The 18,686-nt window shown below is 57.3% G+C and overlaps 2 protein-coding genes and 1 non-coding gene across 14 annotated transcripts in view; all 3 read left to right on the forward strand.

The window, feature by feature from the left end:
• PHACTR4 (phosphatase and actin regulator 4) overlaps positions 1–4,347 on the forward strand; it is a 60,414-nt gene extending 56,067 nt beyond the window's left edge. For all 9 annotated transcript variants that reach the window (XM_072027311.1, XM_072027317.1, XM_072027318.1 and 6 more), the window contains 4 exons: positions 814–875; positions 1,594–1,731; positions 2,412–2,488; positions 2,874–4,347. In XM_072027311.1, coding sequence (XP_071883412.1) covers positions 814–875; positions 1,594–1,731; positions 2,412–2,488; positions 2,874–2,889 — 293 coding nt within the window. In that variant the 3' untranslated portion in view covers positions 2,890–4,347. The remainder of the gene's footprint in view (positions 1–813; positions 876–1,593; positions 1,732–2,411; positions 2,489–2,873) is intronic.
• A 1,126-nt stretch (positions 4,348–5,473) lies between these two features.
• Positions 5,474–14,488, forward strand: RCC1 (regulator of chromosome condensation 1). Of its 4 annotated transcripts, none has more exons than XM_072027393.1 (14): positions 5,474–5,547; positions 5,796–5,841; positions 6,253–6,290; positions 7,053–7,111; positions 8,019–8,085; positions 9,241–9,325; positions 9,449–9,636; positions 9,950–10,129; positions 10,226–10,322; positions 10,871–10,993; positions 11,200–11,355; positions 11,645–11,764; positions 12,191–12,343; positions 12,936–14,488. In XM_072027393.1, the coding sequence occupies exons 6-14, from the start codon at positions 9,253–9,255 to the stop codon at positions 13,109–13,111; spliced, it is 1,266 nt and encodes a 421-aa protein (XP_071883494.1). In that variant the 5' UTR covers positions 5,474–5,547; positions 5,796–5,841; positions 6,253–6,290; positions 7,053–7,111; positions 8,019–8,085; positions 9,241–9,252; the 3' UTR covers positions 13,112–14,488. The 4 variants fall into 4 exon arrangements, with proteins under 4 accessions (XP_071883494.1, XP_071883495.1, XP_071883496.1 ...); XM_072027394.1 differs by having other exon boundaries at positions 8,024–8,085; XM_072027395.1 differs by lacking the exons at positions 5,474–5,547; positions 5,796–5,841; positions 6,253–6,290; positions 7,053–7,111 and having other exon boundaries at positions 8,011–8,085.
• On the forward strand, positions 5,952–6,156 carry LOC113839808 (small nucleolar RNA SNORA73 family). The gene has a single exon (XR_003492407.1). It is a non-coding gene; the product is annotated as a small nucleolar RNA SNORA73 family (small nucleolar RNA).
• Positions 14,489–18,686: the final 4,198 nt, after the last annotated feature.

Genomic DNA, 18,686 nt, shown 5'->3' on the forward strand with positions numbered 1-18,686 from the left:
ATCTCACGTTTTAGTACGTGGATACGTGGAGTATGTACAGATGGGGATGCTGTGGTTACATCACTGTAGGAAAGCAGATCTGACTTTTCCCAGTACTTTGTTACCACCGGGACCTGGATAAAATCAGGCCTTCAGCAGTGGCACCAAGCAATAGAGTTCAGAGCATCACATTGTGGCAGCACTACCTGTCCCCTGCCTGAAACCTCGGGGCTAAATATGTGAACTGGTTAAGACTCTGCTCTGAAGTTACACAGCAAGGACTGTTACAGGTTTCTGTTTGGGCTGGACTTTTATTTGTGGCCCAGACATTGCAGCGTTGCCCTGTACCATCCAGAAGGCAGCAGCTCGCTGTTCAGTGAGCCGTGTTTCTCGTGGCCACACCTTGTTCTGCAGCACTTTTAAACATCTTTGGGGAAAGGGAGATGTCAGTTCAGGAAGTTTCCATTTAAAATATTTATCTGCACTGCTGTTCTCTTTAAACTATTAGTATAATAGCTTTGGGGAAGAGCGATCTGCAAAGAGGCTTGGATGTGTTTTGACAGCATGGCCATTAATCTTTAACATACATGCAGCTGGAGAGAATGACTCAGCCGTGCCGTGTTACGGCCCACGGTACCACCGGCACTCAGAGGAGTGCTCGGTGAGTAAGGGTATGGAGCTGGGCTGCTCCCTCTGCCTGTAGGAAATGCAGAAACGTAGTCAGGCTGATAAAGCTCGACATTCTTCCCTGTTCGGGTACAGAAGGCACTTTTCAAAACCTGTGATGCTTATGGGAAAAAATCGTTTTTTTGTTTTTTTTTTTTCCCTTGGCAGCGAAAAATGAAGCCGACCGTCAAGCCGAGAAGCGAGAGATCAAACGCAGGCTCACCAGAAAGGTACTGCTGGCCGTCGTGCTGCCACTGCCATCTGGCAGAGCTGTCGGGGCCGGTGGTGGCTCTGGGCACGTCGCAGGCGCCTTGCTGCGGGTGAAGTCACGGGGCTGTTGTGTAACTGTCCCCGGTGCCCTCGGACTGCGGGATGTGGTCTGTCAGCCACGGCCAGCCCCTGGCACCGCAGCCAGTTTTGGTGCTGAGGGCTCTGAGGTGTAACAAGCGAGGTGAGCTCTGTTTGGCACCTGGCACTTGGAAGTTTTGCCCGTGCTGGCCTGTTACAGCAGCGCTGCAGTGGCCACGGCATTCGCACCGGGCTCCCCAAAACGCATTTCACAAGCAACAGCTCACAAGAAGCTGAGCAGAGCTGCTTGTAGCTGTGATGCCCAAGTTACACGTGGCTGGGGAGTATCTTCCAAGGGCCTGCAGATATGAGACGTGAGTTCTGCTGTAGCTGAAACATAAAATGGGCTTGGTGTTGTGTGGGGCCACCCTGCAGTGGCTGTTCCCAAGCCCCTCGTTCTGTCTTCCTGGGAGTGTGGCCTCGGATCTGCCCTTGTGGCCTCGTGAGCCAAACAAGATCTGTTAGAGGTAAATTGTGAGAGGATTTGCCTGGTCTGCAGGCTGCATCGTGATCAGGACCCCGGTGTCCCAGCGAGGGAACTGGTCTCTGTTTCGGTCTCTGGGGACAAGGCACACACTGACTTTATGTTCTTGCATTCAGCTTAGCCAAAGGCCTACGGTGGCAGAGCTGCAGGCCAGGAAGATCCTGAGGTTTAACGAGTACGTGGAAGTGACAGATGCTCAAGACTACGACCGGCGAGCAGATAAGCCGTGGACAAAGCTCACTCCGGCTGACAAGGTACCAGGGAGCGTCCTGTTCCCAGGCGGGGCAGGGAGCTAGGTCAGGGTGTCCCCAGCAAAAGGCTGAGAGCCAAGATTTGCTCTTTTTTCTCTTTTTAACCTCTGCATCTTTCTCTCTGCCACCCCACCAAGCACCACCAGTGCTCCATCACCCACGTGTGCTGTACCCAGCCCGGTTCCTGCCCCCTCCACGGTGACAGGGAGCCCACAGGGGCACTGCCTGCGCTGCAGTGGGACCTGTCTGGACTTCTGGGTGGTATCAAAGGTTCAAGGCACAGGGTGCTGCTTGGGGGAGTGCAGTTTTTCACAGGCTGAGGCATGTTTAGGGAAGCTGGCAGGGAAGACGCCTCTTCTCATCTTCCCTGGCCACTTGTGGGGACTGCCCGGTGTGGAGGAGGTGGGGCAGATCAAATTCTGCCTGGTGCGAAGGATCTGTGAAAGTTTGGGTGGCTGCTGCAATCTCAGCTCCTTCCTCTACCAAAAGGAGCTGAGGGACTGAGGCTCATGTTTAAAAACTGCTCTTACTCTTCGCTTCACCACTGAAAGGTGATGGAGATCAGCCCTGAGCAGGAGCGTTGGAGCCACGGCACCTTCTTGCCGTGTCTGAGCTCACTTAAAAGGAGGGATAGAGGGTCGTGTGCCCCAGCAGGAGATAAAGATCTCTCCCTTTTCCCGCAGGCTGCCATCCGGAAGGAGCTAAACGAGTTTAAGAGCAGTGAAATGGAAGTCCACGAGGAGAGCAAACAGTTCACGCGGTGAGACCACAGCGCTCGCGTCGTCTGTGCCGTTGGGGGAGCTGTGCTGCAGGGGTGCTGCTGGGAGGCAGAGCATTAAATCCGCAGGAAAAATGACCCATGTGGCCCCTGCAGATTTAACATCCCTTTCCACCTTGGTGTTCTTGGGTGGCAGGACATGAAGAGGTGTTCTTCCCTAAACTGGGGGGATCCTGGAAACTCAAAGTGGCCAGCAGAGCACTAATGCTTTCGAAGGCAGGGGTGAAACTGTTAGCAGCTTCAGTGAGGGCTGAGAATTCAGAGATGATTCAGTTTATTCTTTCTCACAATCTGTAATGCTTCAGTAACCGTTTAACCCAAGTTCCAAGGATGACACTTTGGTGTTTTTTTTTCACTCGGCTTTTAGGTACCATCGACCATAATCTTCCAAGAAGGAGCAAGAGACCCAAGAGGACTGGAAGTTCTCTGCGTCCCTCTCCTGGGCAATACAGCAAGGGTAGAACCTCGCCTCTTCCAAGATTTGCCTTCAAAACATATCCAGAAAAGGGCTTTCGGCCAGGGAAGGGGGAATCCTGTCTGAATGTAGCATTTCACTGGAACAAACACGTCTCGAGTGCCATCGGGCTGGAACTGAACACTATACCTCGCGCAGCTCAGCAATACGCCTCTCCTTGGCGCCAGCATCCCTGCCAGGAGCCCACGCACGTGTGAGCGAGCAGTTCCTTCCCCAGATCCCTTCCTGTCGTGACGGGCCCGGTTCTCAGCTGTACATACTCCTTTTGGGTGCAAACCCTTCGTTTCCTCTCTCTTTACCTAGAGGAGGGAAAAACTCGGCAGCTCTGGTGTTGGAGAGCTGAGGAATGGAGAGTGGATGTGCGAGGAAGCACGTGTGTATATTAGCTGTGTACAGAGAACCCTGTGCAGATGCTGAGCTGGCAGACAACTGACACGTGACTCGTAATTTTTGGGATTTGCTCGCGTCTGTCATATCTTTCATGTCCTGAATCACTACTGACCAACGGTTTGTTGTCCTGGAAGGGAATTGTATAGATATTAACATATGCTGCATCTTTTTTTTTTTTTTTTTTTTGTAAAAAAAAATCAAAACAAAAGAACTTAAAAACAGGAAAAAAAGGCAAAAAAAAACAAAACACAAATGTATAAAGCATTCCCTCCCTGCTCTCTCACACCTGCGGTGATGTTAATGGATCTTGTCTTGAGAATATCTGGGCTCGTTTAACAAATCACAGAACCAGGAAACGACTGTTGCCTTTTTTAAAACTTTTTAATTTGGGGAAGCTGTGATAGTAGTAAATCCTTTTTATCGTCGCTTCCTCTCAGATGTTTTTTTTTTTTACTTTCCCAAATCAGGGTGAAACTTGCCTTTTCTCATTTTTACAGCAAAACCTACTGGAAACTTGATAATTTCACTGCGTGGGTGGAAGGTGCGGGGAGGAGAAGAGGCTTAAAAAAAGTGACCTTAAAATAGATTACTCTTGCTCTTCTGAGAATCTCGTGTTGGTTCTTCCGAAACTTTGGGTTCGAAACCTGGTGTGGGCGCCCTGCTGTCTCATGCATGGAACTAACCCACGTGTGAGGTGCCACTAGCCACGAAGGGACTATCACGGGCCCATGGGGGGTGGGAATGAAGAGGGGGGCTCGCCTCCATCGCAGCCGTGCCGGCGTGGTGCTCGGGCTGTTTTGGGAGCCCTGTGGAAGGCCGGGCCTCGCTGCGCTGCCTTCACCCTCAGGGGGTGCGCGTCCCTCACAGCTTCCCCGTGTACAGTACGGCTGTAGACTGAATCATTGCGTTGTATATCTGTCTCCTCATCAACAGATTTTAATTATTGAATAAAAGTATTTTAGGATTTTTTTTTAAACTGCTGCTCTGGTTGTGTTTTAATGGCTCCTGTTGGAGGGGGTTGGGGGTTCAAAGGTCTCTGCTCCCCAGAAGCAGGGGACATCATGAGGTGGAGGAGACCCCACAGGGATCACTGGGTCCAACTCCTGGCTCCACGCAGCACCACCCCAAAAACAGACCCTGTGTCAGAGAGCATTGTCCAAATGTTTCCTGAGCTCTGTCAGGCTCGGTGCTGTGACCATGTCCCTGAGAGCCTGTCCCGACCACCTCTGGGTGCAGACCCTTTCCCTAACCCCCAGCCTGACCCTCCCCTGTCCCAGCTCCATGCCATCCCCTCGGGTCCTGTCGCTGTCCCCAGGGAGCAGAGCTCAGCGCCTGCCCCTCCGCTCCCCTGTGAGGGAGCTGCAGGCCGCCATGAGGCCTCCCCTCAGCCTGTTCTGCTCTGGGCTGAACCTTTGCCTTAAAAGTCAGTCAAATAAACTCTCAGAGGCTCAATTTGGGTTTTAGGAAGCAGACATTCTTTAATTGTGGCACCAGACTCACGGGATCATCCCACCCAGTGTGTGCCCAGTTATCTAGGCTACAGCCATTACACACAATCAAACCATGCACATCCAGCAGGTTTCCAATAACCAACACATTCAGTTTCCCGTAACATTAAAATATGTAAATGGCCCTGACACGTGCACAATTGTTCCCACTGGTGGTTTTTTGAGGGGAATCTGGTGATTGTCAGTGGTCTTCCTCACAGTGTTTGCTGCATGAACCCAGGCCTTGTGCATGCTCGGGCCGTCTCGTTCTTTTTTATCTCATTCCAGTTTGGGCGTGCACACTAAATTTAGTGATTTCTCCTCAGAAGGAGCACTCAGGTGTTGGGACGGGTTGCCCAGGGAGGTGGTGGAGTCCCCGTCCCTGGGGGTGTTCAGGGAGAGGTTGGACGTGGTGCTTGGGGACACGGTCACTGGGTGTGTGTGTGTGGGGGGGGGTTCCATGACCCCAATCCCCCTCAGCCCCTTCCCGCCTTCCCACTGCGCATGCTCCCCCTCCCGCTGCACCCGGCCCCTTTCCCGCCAAAACTCCTTTTGCACACGAGCCGCTCAGCCCTCCCTCTTGCCCTCCGCGCATGCGCGCCCAGGCCCCGCCCCCCGGCCGCTCTATAAATACCGCCGCGCGCTGCCCCTCGCTCTCTTTCCACGGCGGGGGGCGAGGGATGCGGAAGGTGAGCGGAGCGCGGCCTTATCTTCATCTCATTTTTTTTTTTCTCTCTACTATTTTTTCCTCATTTCTTGTCTTTTTCCTCTTCTCCTCGCTGTGCCGTATGGAGCCGGTGACCTTTATGAGGGCGGTGCTGCTCGCAGCCAGCCCGGGGCCCACCGCGGCCTACCTGCGGCCTGAGGGGGGCAGGGGGATACCCCGGGGTGGGGGGGGGCAGCGCCGCCTCTCACCGCCTCCTCTCCTTTCCCACAGGTTTGTTCCTGATGCTCGGGCCGGTGTCGCACAGTTTGCTCCACCAGTGAGTGTCTGCATAGGACCGAGGGGTTATAAGGGGGTGTGGGGAGGCTGGGCGGGATTAAGGGGGTATTGGGGGGATGGGGGGGTATAAGGGTGTGGGGGGGGCAGACCCCAACGTGGACATCCGGAGAAGTCGCTCTCTCATGGCTCTGTCCGTGTGGCGCACGGGAGCGTAGGCCCTCGGGCCTGTGACGTACAGTCCCCTTCCACGACGTTGGAGAACAAGCCGGGCCTCGAGTCTGCAGCCTGCATATTCCTACTGCTTCTCTGAGCCCCCGGGCCGTTACAGAGGAGATAAACCATGCAGGAAACAAATCACACGGGGGGGTTTCGGCTGGGGGCATGGGGAGGCGGGAAGGTGCAGTTCGGACAGTTTGAGCAGTTATTTAATGCCTTTTCTTTGTTGTTTCAGTTGAAAAGTTCGATGTTTGTGGAGCACCGCTTTGGAAGGTGAGTGATTCTGCACAAATGTGTAGTTTTACCTTGTCATCTTGATAGCTTCCCCTTTAAAAAAGCTTTAAGTACTTGCTTTGAACTGGCTTATGCAAGTTGAAATGGATCACGGGTTTGAAGTAATGAAATGCCAATGGTGTTTAACAGATGTTAGTAGATGTTTATACATAAAATTATATATACAATATAGATGTTTAACAGCAAAAGTTTAGTTTGTGAGTTCCTTAGATCCTGAGCTTTTGTTGGACTGATGAGAGGCCTGCTCCTAAATATTAGAAAAACGGGGGAAAAAACTGGTGAAGTAAAAGTGAATGATGGGGCTTAATTGGCTTTTGAGGCCTTAACTATTCTGTAAACTGCAAAGTCACGGAGGCCCTGGCTTAGACCCTGGCCCTTGTGAAACCTGACCCAGCTCAGCCATTTTGTCATCTCAGCCTCATCTGAACAAGAACAATCCATGTGCACTCACCAGATTCACATGTTAATCACTCACAAAGCAGACTTCTTGTGTTTTTTACCCCTGGGAAGGATGTGTCAGTAATGTGGGTGCTGAAGCACTGGGATTTTACTGGGGAGAAGGGAAATGGAAGGCACATGGCTTGCTGGGAGCATGTGGCTGTACTGTCCCTGGTCGTGTCTGTGATGGGCTAGCAAAATGGATTGTGCTTCCTGCCAGGTTATAAGTAGGAAATAAGTAGGAAAATCTGTGTGGGACACAAGTAATAAGCTTTCTTGATTTTTTTTTTTTCCATGTTGCAGACACTGATAAAGGCTTGTGAGTGCTACCAACAGCAGCCTGCATACCCAGTGAGGGTGAGGTGAGTGTGCCCCAAGCACAGCTCCAGCCCAAATGCTGAGCAGAGGTGGTGGCTGAGGTTCGGTCCCTGCAGCGGGTACAGTCTGAGCCTCTGCAGAGTTCAGAGCGGGCTGGAAATGGGAGAAAGAGCCTACACGTGGTGACCTCAGAGCACGTGCTTTGTGCTGGGGGCCTGCAGTGACCTCCAGAGCACCCAGAGGCTGCAGGGGGTTGTGTGGCTGCTGTGTGAGGTGTCATGTGAAGGAAAGCAGGGGCTGAACCCCTGTGGGCGAGCTGCACCCTGAGGAACATGTGTGAAGAGCTGGGGGCTCTGGTGGGTTGCCGTGCCTCATCTGCACCAGCTGGGGGGAGCACGTGGCTGAGCACCACCTGAAAAGGAGCCCAAGAAGAAAAATGGGGCACTGGGAGCTGTTGTGGCTGTGGGGGAGGCTGCCTGGTGCTGGGGAAGGGGGTGAGAGCGGGCGCATGGTGTGGAGGTTGTGTACAGCTGGTGGGCAGTGTCCATCTGGGAAGTTTGGGGTTTCTGTGTTTTGGGACCTGTGATGCTGTGCCTGACAAATAAAGATCTTTGAAATGGTGTTGTGTGGCTGTTCTCTCTGGTATGACTGCTAGACGTGGGTTTGCTCTCTGAATGGAGCTCGGAAAACCCCAAGGAAACGTTTCCAATTCGGTGTTGCTGTGGTTGGGTTCCACCCCTTTGGGTGGGTGCAGCCTGCCCTCTGCTCCTGGGACTGGGAGGCTCAACGTGAGCAGCACTGGGTGTACTGGTGCAGACCCCAATAATGCAAGTTCTGTAACTTCAGAGCCCTCAGGAGTCTGGGGGTGGGGGTCTGGAGGCTGTACCTCTGGTTTTAGGGTTAAATTAGGATTTTGTTAAACATACTCAGGCATTTCTCCCCTCTGTTAAGCGAAGGACTTAGAGCTGCTTTAATTCCTGGTGGACCTGTGAACACCTCGGGAGCTTTAACCCTGCCTGTAAGTAGCTGCTAGCGCTGGCCCCAGGACAGGGGCTGGGGGGGGCGCCTTGGAAACGTATTAAATGGGGGAGGAGAAAGTGAGGGGGGTGTCGGGGGCTGGGCAGGGGAACTACAGGGAAGGCTGGCGAGGGAACCCTGAGCTTCAGGGGGCTGAGCTGGGGAGGTTGAGCGAGTTGCGCTGCTCCCTTTGGGGGAAGAATTTGCTAAAACGGGGCTGAAAATTGCTCTGGGGGCTGGGGTCGGTGGCTTTTTTTTATTTGGGGGGGGCTGCCGGCCCCTGGCCGTGTTCCTGATCGTTGATGGGGCAAAGAATGGAGCTGGAGGGGCTTGTGGGGAGCCCCCCAGTGGCGTTCATTGCCGGGGGGGGCAAACCCCTTGCTGTGGGGCTCCCCCCCGAAAAAAAATCACCCCACGTGGGGGGGGGGGGGGGATGCTCCAGGTCCGTCCCGCACCGCCCCAGCCCCTCGTGGGGTGGGGTGCAGCCACCCTAGGCCTCCCCCACGTCCATACCCGGCCCCCCCCCCCGAAGCCACCACCAGAGGGCGCCGGTGCCCCCCCCATGTCCCCGGTGTCCCCCCCCCGGGGCCGTCCCCGCGCATGCTCGGGGCCGGGAGCGCGGCGGCGGCGGAGGTGGGAGCGCGGCCACGGGGCTGGGGGCACCGGGGAGGGGGGGGGGGGGCGTGGGAAAAGGGGACGGGGAGGGTGGGCACCGAGGTGGGGGGGGCTGGGGACCGCTGCTCCTCCCGGTGGGGCGCAGTTTGGGGCCCCCCCCGGCTCGGTGTTGGGCTGGGGAAGGCCGGGGAGGAAGCGGAGGGGGGTGGTGGGGAAGGACGGAGGGACGGACAGGGGGGCGGGCGGGAGATTCAAACGGGGATTAGCGGGGAAGGGGCTGCGGGGGGCACAGGGGGTGCTCCCAGTCCCTGGTTTCTCCCTGGGGTGGCCGCGGAGGGGTTTGGTGGGGAGGGCAGAGCGTGCTCAGGGCACGTGGGGGGGGGGAAATGTGCAAGGAAAACAAAAAACGGGGAGGGTACAAACCGGGGGGGGTCGGTGCCCAAGTCCTCACCCCCAGTCCCACAGGGGATGGAGGCTGCGGCGATCGCAGGGGAAAAATCCCAGCTGGGTGACCCCCCCAACAGCGCCTTTGTCTGTTCAGGTCTCAGCCACCATGCCGGGAAAACGCGGCGCAAAGAAAAGCCCCGTGCCACAGGACGAGTCTCCTGCCAGGAAAAAGCTTAAAGGTACGAAAACTCCCCCAAAAACTCCCCTGGGAGGCCCCTAAATTCCCTGCGGGGCTGTGCTGGAGGGGTTTTTCCCCCCCCCCCACAGCACACCCCATGGCTCCTTTCTGCCCTGCCCCGCAGTCAGCCACCCGTCCCACCGCACGCAGCCCGGGCTGGTGCTGTCGCTGGGGCAGGGGGACGTCGGGCAGCTGGGGCTGGGCGAGGGCGTGATGGAGAGGAAGAAGCCGGCCCTGGTGCAGCTGCCGGAGCTGATCGTGCAGGCGGAGGCAGGAGGGATGCACACCGTGTGCCTCAGCGAGACGGGCAAGGTGAGAGCGGCGTTAGGGCTGCTGGGGAAGGGGCAGCACGGGGACACCGGGGGGAGGCTGAACTGTGCCCCCCCATCAGCTTGGGGATGTCCTCGTGTCCTGGAGCGAGGATCAGACCCTGCTCCGTCCCCGTGATGCTGCGGGGTGGCACCTTGCAGGGCTCCCCTGCTGCAGCTCCTGGATGGTGTCTGTGCCACCGACCTCAAAGATTTTGGGGTGCAGAGGGACAACTCGTCCTGGGGGGGCTGCGTCCCCTGGCTTCACGCACGTCCTGTTAAATTCTGCATCCCTTCCCAACCGGGTCACCCTACAGATCTACACCTTTGGCTGCAACGACGAAGGCGCCCTCGGGCGCGACACCTCGGCAGAAGGCTCTGAGACCACCCCGGGGCTGGTGGAGCTGCAGGAGAAGGTGGTGCAGGTCTCGGCGGGGGACAGCCACACCGCAGCGCTGACGGATGACGGCAGGGTTTTTGTCTGGGGCTCGTTTCGGGTACGTCGATTTCTTAGGAAAGCATTGGAAGCCCTGCGGGGGGTTGCTGGGCTGCTTCAGTGACTCATTTGGGTGTGTGTGTGTCTCCTCCCGCAGGATAACAACGGGGTGATCGGCCTGCTGGAGCCGATGAAGACGAGCTCTGTCCCTGTGCTCCTCCAGCTCAGCTCACCTGTCGTTAAAATTGTCTCAGGTGAGCCAGATCTTGGATGTGCGTGCGTCAAGCTGCTGGATGAGGCTGTTTGAGCCTTGGCTGGCGGGTGAGGGTCCAGAGGGTCCGTGCCCTTTTTCCTGGGTACAAGGGTCTGCTTGCTCCCCTCTGGCTCCTGAGTGAGCAGACCTGGTGTCTCTGCCAGCCCCAGTGGTGTTTTTCAATCAGGTTGGGTCAAATATTAACGTGTTTTACAGTTTAGCTGTTCAGTTAGCTTACAGTTGGTCTGAAATGCTTTATGGTTAGTGCCCTGACTGCCACCCCGTGCGGTTGGGGCACTCACCCTCTGGATTTTCCCTGGCAGAGCAGCCAGGGAATTCATCTGGGACCCAGGTGTGGTTGGGGGTGCCTCTAAACCATCCCAGTGAAAGTTCTGTGCAGTTTCAAATGGAGAAATGGGATCAGCAAACCCCACTGAATTCTAGGAAGTTTGGACAGCCGGGGCTTTGCTGTGACCCCTGGGTCTTGCTGGGGTCCCTGGGGATCTGGACAGCGGCTGCTGCTCGCTCACCTCCCGCGTCTCCCCGCAGGGAACGACCACTTGGTGATGCTGACGATGGATGGCGACCTGTTCACGTGTGGCTGCGGCGAGCAGGGCCAGCTGGGGAGAGTGCCGGAGCTCTTCGCCAACCGAGGAGGGCGGAAGGGGCTGCGTGAGTGGCTCTGGGGCTCGGGGACACTCGTGGCTGCGGGGAGCAGGCTGAGCTTTGCTGAGGAGTAGAAACCCACCCACCCTGGCCCTTCCCCAGCAGCTCAGGGGCTTGTTTGTAAATCAGTTGCTTGAGTTGGGTGATCAAAGGGGTGATGAAAAGGGTGTAGAGCATTAGTTCTCATCCCACGCCTCGTTTCTCGTCCCCAGAGCGCCTGCTGGTCCCGCAGCGTGTCCCTGTCAGAGGCAGAGGCAACAAAGGCAAGATGCGCTTCCAGGACGCCTTCTGTGGGGCTTACTTCACCTTTGCTGTCACGCAGGAAGGGCACATCTACGGGTTCGGCCTCTCCAACTACCACCAGCTGGGTGAGTTTGCTTGGTCCCTCCAGATCTGCTGCCTTCTTGGTGGCTTTGGTGGGAATCCAGAACTCCTTGAACCCACCGTGTGCTCCCAGCGCCCAGTTTAGGACAAACTGGAGCTGGAAATGTGTGGGGGGATCATCCCATGTAACTCTGGGTTTAGTTCCCAGCCCTCAGCCCATGGATTTGAGCAGAAATGCTCAGACCTTCAGCGCTGGGACTGGGGGAACTGGGCTGTGAGTGGGGTGAGAGGATGGTTCCTGACGTGCCGGGGTTTGTGCGTCCCGCCCCGCAGGCACCCAGGGCACCGAGCCCTGCTTCTCCCCGCAGAACCTGACGTCCTTCAAGAACTCCACCAAGTCCTGGCTCGGCTTCTCCGGCGGGCAGCACCACACCGTCTGCGTGGACTCGGAGGGTGAGCCCCAGTGGGGTCGGGGGGAGGGCTGGGAGCTGTGCCGAGCACTGCAGGGCTCCCGTGGGGAGGTGTTGGGGTGTGGGGGAGATGCTGAGTCCCTCTGAGTCCCTGTTCAGGGCAGCGTGGCTGTGGTGTCTGTGTGAGCCATGCAGGGGCTGTTTGGCTCTTCCAGAAGCACAATCCAATTGAAAAAGTTTTATGGATTTGAGGCAAAGAGCTGGGGTGATGACAGGAACCCACGTAGGGTCCTGTACCCCGCTGTACAGCTGGGGAGCCCCAAGTTGGGATCTGGGGTGTGCTGCGGGACCGGGCAGGGAGGAGCGGTGCTCCCAGCTCCTCCGGGATCAGCCCTGGGGGAGGAAAAGCCTGCCTGCAGCGGGCTTCCCTCCGCTTGGAGTCACCTCCTGCATGTTTCTCCTGCTCCAGGTAAAGCCTACAGCCTGGGCCGGGCCGAGTACGGCCGCTTAGGGCTCGGGGAAGGGGCAGAAGAGAAGAGCACCCCCACCGTCATCCCCGACCTCCCCAGCATCTCCTCCGTGGCGTGCGGCGCGTCGGTCGGCTACGCTGTCAGCAGTGACGGTGAGTGGCAGGCACCCCCTGCCCACGGAGCGCTGCCCACCCTTCCTCTGCCCCTCCTGGGGGGCTGCCCAAACACCTCAACCCCCCCCCCGGGGCTTCATCACGGGCTGCTGGGGCAGGATTTGGGCCAGGTCCCAGCGCTCGCAGCCCCTGCCAAGCACCCAGCCCGCGGGAGCCGAGCAGCAGCTGCTCAAATATTTTTGTGGGCACTTGGCAGCAGGGTTTGGGGAAGAGTGTTGACCCGGGAGGGGGGGGCTGAGCTGCTGGTCCCTTCTCCAAGCTGTGAACTCGGCTGCTGCGAGAGCTCTTTGTGCTCTGGTTGTGCACTGGCTTGGCTGGAGCACGTGCAGCCCACAGCTGTGGGAAGGATTTGCCCGCACGAACAGGCGGCGTGTTGATGGATGGGGGGGGAAACCTGGCTTAGAAGCAGGCTGCGTGACGAAAAACTGCTTTGAGGGAGGCCAAAATACCTCAAAATACCTCCCTTCTCTGCTTCTAACCCCTGCATGCTTCTCTGGCACCTTTGGTTTCTCCTTGCTTGGGGATTTCAGAGCTTCTCCCAGAACCCAAACTCATCTCTCCTCTGTTTCAGGACGAGCGTTTGCCTGGGGCATGGGCACCAACTACCAGCTGGGCACCGGGGAGGAGGACGACGTCTGGAGCCCCGTGCAGATGACGGGCAAGCAGCTGGAGAACCGCGTGGTCCTGGCCGTGTCCAGCGGAGGCCAACACACTGTCCTGCTGGTCAAGGACAAGGAGCAGAGTTGATGAAGCGGCTGCAGCACAGCGGGGGCGTGGGGCCCGCGCACACACCCACCTCCTGCCCTTGGCCCCTTTTTGGGAGGCTGGTTCCCAGCTCTGCTCTCTCGCAGACCACGTCAGGGAAGGCAGGAGGGCTCCTGGAGCCGGGCCCCGAGGTGTCCTGGCGGTGTCTGCGTGGCTGGAGCAGGGGGCTGCAGGGATGCTCGTGTTTTCTGTCTGCAAGTGTCTGTCTTCCCATGGTACCAGGTGCTCTGCCAGCTCCTCCAGTTCAGCTCGGTCCTAACCTGCTCTCAGTGCAGTGACTAGATGGGTTTTCCACCTTTTTTTTTTTTTTTTTTTTTTTTTAATTTTTCCTGGCCCAGCAAAGCTGAGTGCCTTGTGCTTCACTGCACAGAAGGTTTGGGCTTCCTGAGGTTCCCTTGCTCCGACGTCCCCAGGTGCTCCCTCCATCACCTGAACATCTTTTCCCTCTGTGCCCAGGTCTCTCCTGGTACAGATCTGTCTGCTGCCGCCCACCAAAGCCCCCTGGGCTTGTTAGGGTGATGTCTCAGCCCAGCAGAAACATTCCTGTGCAGTGGGGAGGGAGCTCTCCTTTTGTTTCCCTCTCACACACGCTTCTTGCAGAGGTGCTGAGGGTTGGATTCCTGTGCCCCACGCTGGGTGTCCCAGCCTGGGGAGGGGGACTGCAGCTGGGTGCTGCCCGGTACACGAGGAGCAGGTGCTGTGAGGGGGACTCCTGCTGCTGGAGAAGGTGGGCTGCTCCCTCCCACCTCCACTTCTGAGTCTGAGCCAAAATCCCCCCAGAAGCGAGGCCAGGAGCAGGATCAAACATTTCCAACCTCCCTCCCTCCATCTCTTTTCCACAATCTCTTCCACTCTTGCTCTTTGCTCCCGTCACCTTGGGAAGCCCAGCAAAGCCGATGCCACGGAGGGGACTCAGTTTTTCTAATTTTGTCTTTAATTTTCTCCTCCACCTGGCGAGGAAGGAGCTTCCTTTGCTGTTGAGGCCTCGCTGAGAAGACAGAAACCAAACCCAGCTATGCACCTAATCCCTGCAGGCTGCGGGACTCTCCCCGTTGTCTCCGGTTCTTGCTCCAGGTGGTCTCGCTCCCTGTGCCCGGCCTGCCCCGGTTTTTCTTTTCCGTGCTGCCTTCCAGGTACCTGGACTGAGGGGGGGGCTCCGAGGAGAGATTTTAGGTGTTAGAGCGAGAGGGGGAGGCGGTGGGTGTGTGTGCGGGGCAGGGGGGGTGGGACTGGGCGTTGTACAATGGTTTAGGTCGAATTTTTTTAAAGCAAATGTAAAGTATTTTGGTTGATTGAGGAAGAGAGGAAAAAAAAAAAAAGTAATCTTTTAACGTTTGGAATAAACTGAGTTTTGATAAACTCCGGGCTTTCCCCTCGGTGTGGGGGTGGGCAGCACCTCCTTGGGCACAGCGCTCGGTGCCAAGGGGCTGAGGTTTGGGGTCCGTGGGTGGCCAGGGCTGGGTCCGGTTGCTAGGGCGCTTTCCATGGGTGCAGGGGCACCCTTGGGTGCTGCCTGCACCCGTGCCCGGTGCCTGTTTGGGGACCGGGTGCAGTTTGGGGACGCGGCCGCAGGATGGCAGCAGGAGGAGGCGCTGGGGACAGCAGGGCGCAGGGAAGCGGGGCGAGGAGGGGATGGGTCCTGGGGGTCCTGCTCACCCCATTGCCCTCCCTGCAGCAGGGGACAGCTGTGGGGTGGGGGCCGGCCCCATCCTGCCCCCAACACCACCGGGGAGCTCAGGCTCACTGGTGGGAGCACATTGACACTGCAGTGTCGAGGCACTTTGACCGCATCCTGGAGCCTCTGGTGTCTGTTCCTCGTTAACCAGTTTGGGAGCAGGTTCCTTAATGAGCCTCCAGCCGGGGATTTGGGTTTGGGCACGTGGTTGGTTGGGTAACGAGGAGCTGGGCTACGGGCAGCCCCAGTTCTGCTGCTCCTGCGTGTTTTAGGCTGGCTTTGAGATGCATTTGGGGATGATTTGGGCGTGCAGCTGGAGAGGGGAACTGAGCAGAAGGAAAAAGAAAAAAAAAAAAAAAAAAGGAAAAAAAAAGAAAACCCATCCCACTAAAGAGCTGTGCTTGGTGGCCGCGGTGCTGGGCTCACAAACAGCTCCTTTATTTTCCATGTAAGCATGATGTTGGGATGTGGACCAGGGGAACATCATTTATTGCCCATTCCCTGTAATTCACCACCCGTGTGGGCTGAGCCTTGGGCACGTGCCCACCACAACCCGATGCTGCTCCCCGGGACCCTCGCCCCCACTCCAACCCCTCCACACCCCATAGGGAAATCGCTCCGGGGCCTGATTCCTGGGGACAAGCCCCACATTAATGCCTGTTACTCCAAAACCAGCGTGGCTATTTTTATACCCCTTCCAGGGAAAACAAACCAGCTCCCCCCCCCTTCCCTTTGCAGCCCTTTTCCTGCGCCCACCAGCGGCGCCGTGACGCAGGGCTCTGAATTTGGGCAGCTCCGGTGCGCTGTGCGTCTGCACGCGCCTGGCTCCGACCTATTTAGAGCTAATGAGTGCGGGGAGCCTTAATCCTGCGAGACGTGGGGGATCCTCTGGCGGCGCGTGGACGGGGTGATGCTGACAAGCTGCCTCGGCCGCGGGGGCTGCTGCTCGCTCTGCTGCATCTCCAGCCCTGGTGGGGTTGGGGCTGGTTTGGGATTAAGTGGCTGTGGAGGGGCTGGGTTTGGGGGCTGGGGGTGAGGTGTCTGGGGTTTGAGGGGTTTGGGGCAATTTTTGGGGGGTGTGAGCGCTTCCTGAAGAGGGTAAGGCCTCTGTAAAGGTGATGGCTCGTTCAAAACTCCGTGGAAAACATCTTTAGGGAGAACAAAAGGTAAGGGCTTGAGCTCAGCCCGTTGCTGAGCCCCTTTTCCCGTTTTGGGCCAGTTTTTGCAGCATGGCACCATCCCACACCTGCCCCCCAGCCTCATCCCCAGCTGGGAGCTGCTGCAGTTGGTTGGGAACAAAACCCCAGCACCCTCCCGCCCCACTTCTGGGAGCAGAAACCATCCCCTCGTGGGTGAGGAGCCCGCTGGAGCTTGTTGGCTTTTCAAGAAAGAGGGGGGAACGTGGCTGGGGAGAACAATCGCACAAACAGTGGAGATTAAAATTATCAGCCTCGATGAATCAGCTCGCGTTGTCTTGGGAGCCGGAGTGACGCTTCGAGGGGAAGTTGCTCCAAATTTGGGGCAGGATGAAGCCCCTGCGGATGGGGGTGGGAAGGAAAAAACTGGGGAAAGGGAAATGTCTCATTAACGTGGCTCTGCGCTGGCAGGTCCATGGAGGGGGGACGGGGGCATTTTGGGGATGAGGAGGAGGAATTTGGGCCCACAGCAGCTGTGGGGTGCACGGCTGGGGCTTTCTGCACTGCTGGGGGGTGGCTTTTGTCACCTTCCCCATGGCTCACGCTTCAGGAGCTGGGGCCAGAAGGAGCTCGGTGCTGCCTTCACCACGCACCAGAGCAAAACGCTCCCAGGTCGGGTGCCACGGTGGGGGCAGAGCCTTTGCAGCACGGGGGGGTGACAGCAGGAGCGGGGCCTCGGGGACAGCACCCAGCAGCCGTGCCCAGCTGCCCTGCGATGTGTGGGGGCCACCGAGCCCCCCCAGCCCCCAGCTCCCCCTGCCTGATCCTCACCACCAGCGGCTTGCACAGGTCCCGCGCTCCCCATCCTCGTGCGCCGTGGTTCGGAGTGTGCACGAAGTGCTTGGCGTACGGGAAAAATACGATCGTGATGTGGGTTTGGGGCTTCCAGCATCTGCGGAGGATGAGCCCTGCGAGGCTCCCTGGGCTCGTTGTGTGCTCTGAGCGCTTGTTGTGCTGCTGCTGTTCTGGTTGCTTGCTGGGATGCAGAGCAGCAGCTACCTGTGCAGCGCTCCCCAGGGACCCCCGGCAGGGAGGCGCGTCTGCCTGCCAGGCGGTCTGGGGGCTGCTGAGTTGATTTCTTGTCCTCCTTTTCCTGCCTTGAAGAGGAAATGAGCTTTAATTAGTGCAAAGTTTCCTGCTGGTGTCCTTTTGGGAGACCTGAGCGGCCTTTGGCAGCTTTTGCACAGCCCCACGCACACCGGGGCTCTGCGCTTTCTCTCTCTCCAAGCCCTAACCCTAATTATGACCCCCACCCGACACCTACGTCCCCAAATCCTCCCATCAAACAGCGCTCACAATGGAAGCCTTTTCTCCCTGGGCTCTGGGAGCTGGCTAATTAAACTGCCTTGTGCAACATCGTCAGACCTTAATGAGGAGTCTGCAGCCGAACTACAGGGCTGGGCATCTGCCCCACCTGGTCCCACTGGTAAGGGCAGCGCTGAGCAGGAGCGTGGGCAGCACATCCCAGTACATCCCAGTATAACGGGGCTGGGCACTGGAGTGCGCTGGGTCTGTGCTGCCAGTGCAGGGCTCAGCTGCTTTTTAGCTTTGGCGTGAAGGCACGAGTTGAGCAGGGCACGTAACTGAGAGGAGGGGAGGGAAATTAAAAAAAAAAAAAAAAAAAGCCCTGGTAATTATTCATGGCGGGTTGTTTTTTTGCTTTTTAAATGATAAATCACAAGTCAAGAAGCATCTCTTCAGGCCTGAGAGCCTCAGCGCATCCCAGGCTGCTCTGCGGAAAGGGTGGTGGAAGATATCTCCGTGTCCTCGCCACGACAGGCAGACTTAGTCATTTCCTTATGCATAATAATGCAATTATGAAGTCAGTCTAGACCCGTGGTGCAGACAAAGAAACTGGCGGCTGCGTAATTAATCACACGTGTAAGAATCAAGCGCGTTACATTAGGGTTCATTATTTGGTGGAGTGATTAAAAAAGAGGAACGTTTGCTGCAGCAGCAAAAGTCTTCTAGGATTGCAAATGTGTTCCCTGAAACTCTGTGAGGTGTGTGTGAGCAGGGGGTGCATGGCAGCGCGATTGGCACCTCCTTGTTCCTCGGGCTGTTAAATTGCTGGAGCCGGTGCTGGGCTCATTTTCTGAGGGTCCTGGATGGAGGGAACCAGGTTCCCCCTCCTGCCTGCCCCCTGGTTCCTCACACCAGCATTTTGACCTTCACAACTTTCCCTTTCCCTGGCTGAGGTCCCAGGGATGCTGTGCTCCAGCCCCATGCGCCCTCGTCGCAGCGCTTCCCAAGGTGCCGTGCCAGGAGCGATAATCACCCTAAAACCCAAAGTCTCATTAAGCGGCAGGAGAGTTACAGGCTCCAACGCCCCTTTCCGTTGCATCTGCACTAAATCCTCATTTGCATTTAAATTACAAATGTCATTTGGGCCAGGCTTTGAGCGGCTGGGCTATTAAACTCAAACTGGATCTTGATGACCTGCGGCGGAGCCGCCTCGAGCGCCGCTGGTTTGGTGCGGAGCAAGGCTGCGTTCACCCAGCATGGGAGAGGTTGTCAGACCTTGAAGGTGGAACTGCAGCGATGCCTCGGTTCGGAGCAGGACGGAGGCTGCTGCTCACTCTGTATGGGACTTTTCCTTTGGGATTGGGGCATTGGCCCTGCGCTCCCTCAAAAGAAAAATCCTGCTTTGTTTGAGCTTGGCAGCCTGGGTGGGAGATGCGGGATG

Source organism: Anas platyrhynchos, chromosome 24, assembly GCF_047663525.1.
Source record: "Anas platyrhynchos isolate ZD024472 breed Pekin duck chromosome 24, IASCAAS_PekinDuck_T2T, whole genome shotgun sequence".
NCBI lineage: Eukaryota > Metazoa > Chordata > Aves > Anseriformes > Anatidae > Anas > Anas platyrhynchos.

Bases quoted from the DNA above. Each gene is read 5' to 3' on its own strand.
- RCC1 (XM_072027392.1), top strand. From the start codon at position 8,685: ATGCTCGGGGCCGGGAGCGCGGCGGCGGCGGAG. The intron at 9,326-9,448 runs GTACGAAAACTC...CCTGCCCCGCAG, and splicing joins TGCCAGGAAAAAGCTTAAAG to TCAGCCACCCGTCCCACCGC. The intron at 10,130-10,225 runs GTACGTCGATTT...CTCCTCCCGCAG, and splicing joins TTGTCTGGGGCTCGTTTCGG to GATAACAACGGGGTGATCGG.